Genomic DNA, 8,290 nt, shown 5'->3' with positions numbered 1-8,290 from the left:
ATCAGGAGCTTTTTATTATATGCCTTATTTCTTTTATTAGTCATATTTATTCTGCAATCGTTATTCATGTTCATAATCGTTCGCAGGGATCGCCAAAATCGTGTGCATTCAACTAGGTTCTAAAAACACAAATATTATAATCCTTCTGGTTCATTTAAGCCTATTCTATTTCAAACATTAATCTGGACACTCCTGTCAGTTAAGTACGCAAACTAAATACTGGTGAAAGGTAGAATTTTATTTATAAAATTATGTTTGGTAGCAGGTTTGCATGTTGAAAATGCGTAAAATTGTATGCAATTCTCCTAAAAAAACACATAATACATAGTTTTTCTTAAAAAATTAATACATTGTTATTATAGGTAGCGGAAATATTTCAAGCACATATTTTTATACTGTTTGTATAAACTGGAAAATTGTTTACTTCATACAGGGTTTTGATATGAAAATCAATATTTACCATGCGTAATTGATTTTATAAAAACATTTTATTGAAAAAACGCTCTACAGCGATATGTACAAAAACTTGGGAAGAAACTATGACAAATGTTCTTTGGCCGTGAGATCAAGGTCAATGGTAGGAAGCCGTAGTACTGTATGAGGGACTGGGCCGAGGCACGATGCTGACGGAGGAGGAGCCGACATGCCCCAAGGTGCTGGAGACTGGAGAGAATGTACTGCTGGAGAAGTGAGGACCCAGAGTCGTGCTGGAGATGTACGGACCAACAGTTGGACCTGCAGAGATTTCTTTGTGGGTTTTATACCGGATGAAGTAAACTTCTGGTTTTGAGGGAGGGGTGGGCTGAGGGGTGGGTATCACTATGGGGGGTTGGTCGGCTGGATGTTTGTGAAGGACGTAGATAAGAGTTTTTTCTTGGTCTTGCTGAGGGGCAGGAAGCACTGGAGCCGACTGGGTGGGAACAGAGGGAGCTTTGATGAAGACAATCTTGTAGTGCTTTTTCGGTGGTGGTGGAGGAATTACTTTTTGTGGCGCTGTGTACTCAGTCTCTGGAGGAGGTATGTGGACGTAGATGTGTTTCTGGACGACAGCAGTTTGACTGTAACCTCCACCAGTACCACCGAAGCCGCCTCCACCTCCTCCACCGGAGTGGCCGCCAAATCCACCGCCGCCGTTTCCGCCGCTGTAGCCGCCTCCACCTCCAGTCGTGTAGCCACCGCCTCCACCTCCATGGCCTCCACCACCTCCACCACCACCGTGACCGCCACCGCCTCCTAGGAGGACGATGGTGTTTGCTCCTCCGTGTCCTGTGCCTCCCACGAAGTCGTTGTTGTCATTGTAGTCGTCTGTGTACACCGGAGGCTCCGGCCTTGCAATAGCAAGAGGTGCCAAGCACCACATCACCTGCAACAGCGTGAACGGTGTTAAATTTTAAACTGTTATTTAAATTATCTGGGTGTCAACTAAATGCAATATCCGTTACAAATATGTAAATATCATGTATATCGTTCAGGAAATCTAAATCAGAATTTTATAAATTTCAAATTTTGATGTACTACAATTATTATTTCACGGTGCGTACATTAATAACTTTTATTTTTGGATGTTATATCTTTTATTAAATTTCAATTCAATCAAAGTACCTGCATTATTTGTACTGCCATAGGAGATTCGTAAAATTATTGTTTAAACACAACTTTGTATCTGTTCTGCATTTCAACGAACGGAAAGAACAGGAAGTATAAAATCTATTACTACATCTACACCAACCAGCCCAAGAATATTTCAAACCATCAACGAAAAGTGTTATCTCGGGAAAGCCGCAATTTGTTGCTGTTAAAAATCGACTGTCACTCGAGACCATAGTTATTGCAAGTTAATATAAATAACTCTTCGCTGTTTTAAAATTCCTACACGTTGAAACGTGTCAATAACTTTTTGTCTTTTTAAAGTTTTACCTATACATAATTCCTTCATAGTTTGAACTTAGTAATTAAAATGCCTATACCACACTAGAATAAAAGCAATATCTTAGTGTAAGAGTATACATATCAGTAAAAGCGTGTATACATAATTTAAAGGAATCTAAACAGGAAATTACATTATTCCTATTAAAACTCCACCGTGGAAAGTCTACAAAATTCTTCATACCAAATATTAAATGGTGAAAAAGAAGTCTTAAATTCATAAGATTTCGTCATAAAATGTTTACAGAAGAAATGTATAAAGAAGGTTGCAAATTGGAAGATTAAGACCAAACCTACAGCAGAATTGCTTTTAAATAGGGCACAAATATTTTATAGAAGTAAATGAAATTGAGAAAATTATAAAATTAATAAAGAAAATATTTTTGTAGTGTAAGTGGTTTTCAACATTGTATGACAATGTTTTTACAAGAATTAATTAACTTTATAGTGTAAATTAGTTTTCAGTACTTCTATTGTACATTAAGATCCGGTACACACTAGTACTTCAACAAATCAGATTGGTAAAATTTGTAAAGACAACCTTAGAGGGGTATTTTAAACATTTATTAAACTGTTCATTGCCATTCTTTGAAAAGTAAACGCTTACGTACGCAACATAGTTTTGTGAGATCAAACGTTAGTTAAACTAATTACATTTATCTGCTTTTAAGCATTTAAACTGCATGGAATACTGCAAATCTTGTATATGGAGCATGTACTTTGCATGAACTCATAAAGCTTGTTTAATTGCAATGTATATTTTCTACTAGGTTTTCTCGTAATATTTAATTTTTACCATTTAGAACTTGATGTTAACTACTAAAACTAAAACCATTTAAATGAAGTAAACTTGTATGCATAAGCTATAAAAAAATGGAAAATTACAATTTGGAAATGCGATCTGTTCGGTCTACATTTAAGTTTCTAGCAAATAATGTATATGTGGTTGACAAAATAACGGACAATAGCACTCGTTTTTGTAATGTGAAATATATTTCATTTAATTCGCAGAATAATTTTTACGCAAAGGTCAAAGAGAAGTCCAGAAGCTTACCCTGTATATTGATCTAATGTCAGAAAGACACATTTTATGCAATAAACTGTGTTTATAAAGTGTAACGAGAGATTTAAATCAGATCTATTTTTGAGTCCGTGTTATTATGGATTTAATAGTTCAATTGCCACAGCGATATAATTCAATTAGCAATAACTGGTTTACGGTAATAAACGTTTCACGTGATATCTGCAGTTCCGCTCTAATTAAGTTCCCGCCAAATGCATGCAGTGCTCATAAAACGTGACAACCCAATTTGCCGACTGCAATAATCACTGTTACGTTATGTCACTCTAATCATTGAAACAATGCGTGTAATTAAAGCACTAGCAGTGTTCCGTGTTATGAAATACAGTTGTGTTACAATCGCGGAGTGTTACATGCAACAATCTCGGTAGAGAAACAACGTTGTCACGGCGAATTCGCATTCTTCACGGTCTGAAGCGGACTCGTATCACAGTCGTATGACAGTTTTTGTTGAGGAAGAGGATTCAGTCTACTTTGTCTCGCGGGAAACAGGATTTCACTCTCAGACTCTCCGTTGCGATGGACGGTAATAAGAGGTAACCGGTGAGGTAACTGCCCAAGTGTGTGAGTAAGAGTGGATTGACAACTATGGTTTTAAAATGAATAATAAAACTAAAAATGTCATAATTATATATAAAATTTGAGAATTGATAAGGTTCTGTCCACTTAGTTTCATCTTAAACCTAGTAATAACTAGTAATTTATTACAGTTCATAATAAAACTAATATTTAAAATCGTATAAAATAAACAATAAGAAAATATACATAACCTATATTCTTTAAATTTAATTAATTTAAAATTCACCCATCTCACACATACTATTTCCGTCAGCATATAAAGCTCGAAAAGTGTTGCCAATACACGAGGCCAAAGCATTGTCCTTAACTCCAACCCAAAACCGAACGCACCTATTAAATAGTCAAAAAGCGAATACATTAAAAACTTACAAAAAGAACAATGTTCTACGCAAAGGGGTTGCATAGAAACACATACAATGGTGAAAAATTAGGAACATTTGATTACAGAATATTTTAATATGGTCCCGGAGTTTTAGATTTAGTATAAGATGACTTGAATAGTTTTAGCACGCTGTAATATGTCTGAAAGTAAAACCTCATAACTTTTAAAAGGAGGCCGCAGTAACTGTAGTGAAGAAAACCTACAGCTTTAACTAGAACAACCTTCTTGTTTAAAGACAGATGATGAGAAAATATTTTTTGCAATTTGAATGCTAGCAAAAACTCCATTACAAGTTTATTTACTTAATTAGCCTACCCAAAGATTTTGTCCGATGTGATACTTTATCAATATTTGATGAAGGTTGGTTGTTATGTAAAAGTCTAGGAGAATGAGTTAAGTTACCGATATTTAAGAGTCTAAAGTTTCCAATCACTACGTCGTGAGTTTTGTTTCCATTGAGTTTCAATCCATTTTTTAAGGTCCAACTTACAACGAAATGGATATCGTGTCATCAATAAAATCAAGGAAACCAGTGATATAGTCTCTTTAATGGTTTCTCTTATTTTCGTTATTTTAATCACATTAATATCCTTTATAGAATTTCGTGAATAAGTTTACTTTTTAACATATAGGTATTGAATGAAGTACAGTCAAGATATGTTCTGAATAGGAAAAATCAAAATCAAAACGCGTTTAAACGCACACGACGCATATCTATGAAATAAGCCTTCTTCCATAACTACGTTACAAATAAAAGAGTAAAATGTATTTCGCCTAAAACTTATTCTTAAAGGGTCATAAACAAAATGGCCACATCACCAGTACAGCCGACTCATAAGAAAATGTTAGGTAAAGTGAGAATGAATTAATTTTAAAGATTAAAATAAACTGTAAAAATGTAGTATATGAAAAATGCTCTTTAAGTTTTTAACGTTAAAAATCGTCATAAAAGGAAGTCGTCGGACAATCCTCATAATTAAGAGCACGAGTTCTGAAAGCTTAGCTAATTGCATCCCAAGAGGATGCTTGCGAACTAATTATTAAACTTAAGTGACTCTAAAAATGTTTTTTAATTATTTACTTAATTTATAGAACTGTGCTATATGTAGTCATATTTATAAATAATGCATGAGTAGAGATGTTTGTATGAAGTTCTTAATTTCTTCTTTCTCCTCTCTCTGTGGACGCAAATACATATGATGATATTTGTGTTCATATTTCTATATACTCAAATTTTCTTAAAAGCACGCTTGCGAACAGATAAATACACCCATGTATTTTTCGTATATCGTCAATTTGAGTTGAATGTATTATTTACAAAATTACGCAATATTTAGACCCTGATACTTATATTTATAATACTGTGTGTTACTATTTTACATAATTTATTGTTTTAAATATGTTTTAAAATAAAATATTGTTTTAATGTCATATGTATTACCTGTCAAATACATATCAAATATTTTACCTCTGCGATTTATTGTTGTTGTCATGGTTACCCACAACACTATTAAACCAACTCTCAGCGAAATCCCATAGAATAAAATATTTAAACCCGATATTGCCTATATAGGAATGAAACTACACCCAAAATTTATATTTTTAGAAATCTGTTATAAAACTGTTATTAAAACAAGTGAAAATTGATTTAATATTTACAATACGTGATTTAAAAAACATTAATTAGTATTTATTTTTCTTGTTACTTATTGAATTGTGCTAAAACACTAACAGAGAATCACATTTAAACGATTATTAACGAGTTGTTTGGAATGTTGTTTATTTGTGAATGCAAAAATTAAAATATTAGCCTGACGTTTCAATATTGTTGTCACATGTGTTATATTAAAAAAAGAAAAGCAAAATAGTAAAACAAGAAAAATAGTAGTCCGAGAAAACGGTTCAAGGGGAGCAGGTTTAACCTGTCGTTATTTGGTAATTGTCTAACCAAGTTATAGGACGTGATAGTAATCTAACACAATATAACATGAAAGATCAGCGCTTAAATCGGCCTAGTGGAGTGAGTTACTTCCATTATCGGTTCCTGATCCATCCATAATCCTGACAAATTGCAGAGACATCTGGCGGTGGTTAGAGTAATTAATCGCAAAGGTTTCAAAGTCAGATAGCTACTGTTCAACGGATATACTACATTTTTAAACATTTTTTATATTTTCTAAGTATTGAGAACAAGTATTTTATCTATAATTAAATACTAAAATGTAAACTAGAACATATGTACTACAAAAATATTCATTTTTTCTTGATTATTATTCAATAAATTTGAAACTTTGATAGCTTTACCGTGATCAGAGAATTAATCAAACAAACTTAAAAATATGGAATATCCCAAATTTTCGTTGGTGGCGTAGCCTGGTAGTAGTTATAGTAGCTTGACTCGGTTAAGCAACGATGACTCTAGATTATCCCTCATAAAAATAGTTCGAGTTACAACTCCGTCTGTGCACCCCGTGCCAAACACTGCTACCAGTTTTACTTTCATTAGGGATTACTGATCCGTTTCAATATCAGATGCAATAAAGAAACATCATTAGTTGTTGCAAGAAACAACTATATGAACGTTTAATTTCATTGCTTTGTTTTTAATAGATCATATAAATCAATAGCAAATATTAATCTATTATGTCGTAGCTGTAACAGCTGGTGCTTACCAATATGACAACACTGACTTAAGTGACATCAGACTCTGTTGGCGAGGGCTGCTGTGGCTGCAATTAAAACTCGGTCGTGCATAGAATATCTTGAATATCATAGTATTTGTTAATTTAGAAAAGCTTTCAGTAAAAAATAATAGTTTTGAATAGTTGCTAAAAGTTTGAAAATAAGAAAAAATATCAAGGAGTACATTGTTCACATTGAGAAATATTTAATATCGTTAACATTTTTGAAACCTCTAATTCTTAGAATATAATATATTCACAAATATTTACTTGATAAAGCTTACACACTACATTTTTCAGACTAAATTACATATGCTAACTAAAATTTTTCGTTAATTAAATATATGGATCCCAAAGAATGGGGTTCTTAATCATTTTGTATTTACGGCTATTTACAATTAGTTTTCAAGTTTTATGATTTGAGCAGTAAATCTTAGAGGTCTACGAAATAGTTTCGTCTATAAAAATAGTTTCACAGTAAATTTTAAATCTAATATACTAGGGGTTTTTTTATTAATGAAATAAAATTATTATTATAATTTTGTCAGTGTAATATGAAATGGTAATAATTGATAAATATTAAGTTAATGGTTATTTGAAAAAGAATAGAAAGAATTGAACATTTAATTTTATTCACTCTGTAGCTTTTACATTGTTAATTATGTCTCGAAAACATGAAATAAACTCGAGAAATAATTTAATGTGTACAAGTTTTTCCTAATGAATTACTCTCATTAATTACGGCTTCACTATAAATTCTGTATGATTCTACTCGTTTTTATAATACTACACCAAATCACATGCTAAATGGCTTCTCTGATTTTGTCTATATTAAGCTTTAAATACTTTGCTAATTTCAAATTTTAGTTTTCCTGTGTAGGACAGACAATAGTTTTTCATCTCACTCCGCCAGACAAGCTTAAAATTGTGTAGGTTTTACTCAATGTGAATATTCAACCCCACGGGCGATCTCCACGGAACTCATTCTTTTATATGTTGGAGAGAAATATGTAAGAAAATGTCTTGGAAATATATTGTAATAACGTAATTTTTTCTATAACATACTATTAGATACTAGTAGGGCTCTTTTGTAACAGATCAAATATATATATATATATATATATATATATATATATATATATATATATATATATATATATATATATATATATAATAATGTATGTGTTTCTTTAAAATAATAAATTTAAGGTTATAAATAATATAAATCTCTGGGTTGAAACACTAAAATGTAGAAAACAATAATTAATTCCAAGTTGAGATATAATCTTGGTATACTACCACGCAAGGAGAGTGGTACGGAGTTCAAGAGTCAACCCACATATTTCAAGTCGTCTAAACAATTTGAACTAATCCACATTTCAACTTTTCTTTAAAGTAAAACTATCGATGATGGATTGTATGAATGGAGTTTGGTGGCTAAGCATGGCTGAATATTACAAACATCGATCATTAGTTTCTGAGTATTAAAATATATATTTTTCTTTAATTGTCAGAAACCTTAGGGCATAAGTTTAAGCGAGCATAAAAATCTTAATCGAGACAGAAAGAAGCTATGAACTCACCAAAGTCTAAACAGACAACAAGCAAGTTTTACGTCAAAAACCTTACAATTCAAGCATA

General features: G+C 32.2%; 1 protein-coding gene across 1 annotated transcript; it reads right to left on the bottom strand.

Annotated features, from left to right (window-relative positions):
* Nucleotides 1–571: 571 nt before the first annotated feature.
* Nucleotides 572–1,360, bottom strand: LOC124368179 (WAS/WASL-interacting protein family member 1-like). Its single transcript, XM_046825456.1, has one exon. It carries the CDS (start codon nucleotides 1,358–1,360, stop codon nucleotides 572–574), a length of 789 nt encoding a protein of 262 aa, XP_046681412.1.
* Between the last annotated feature and the right edge of the window lie 6,930 nt (nucleotides 1,361–8,290).

This window comes from Homalodisca vitripennis, chromosome 8 (assembly GCF_021130785.1).
Source record: "Homalodisca vitripennis isolate AUS2020 chromosome 8, UT_GWSS_2.1, whole genome shotgun sequence".
NCBI classification, from domain to species: Eukaryota; Metazoa; Arthropoda; class Insecta; order Hemiptera; family Cicadellidae; genus Homalodisca; species Homalodisca vitripennis.
Note: the sequence above shows the minus strand (reverse complement) of the source record. Positions and strands in the feature narration are given on the sequence as shown.

Bases quoted from the DNA above. Each gene is read 5' to 3' on its own strand.
- LOC124368179 (XM_046825456.1), bottom strand. From the start codon at position 1,360: ATGTGGTGCTTGGCACCTCTTGCTATTGCAAGGCCGGAGCCTCCGGTG.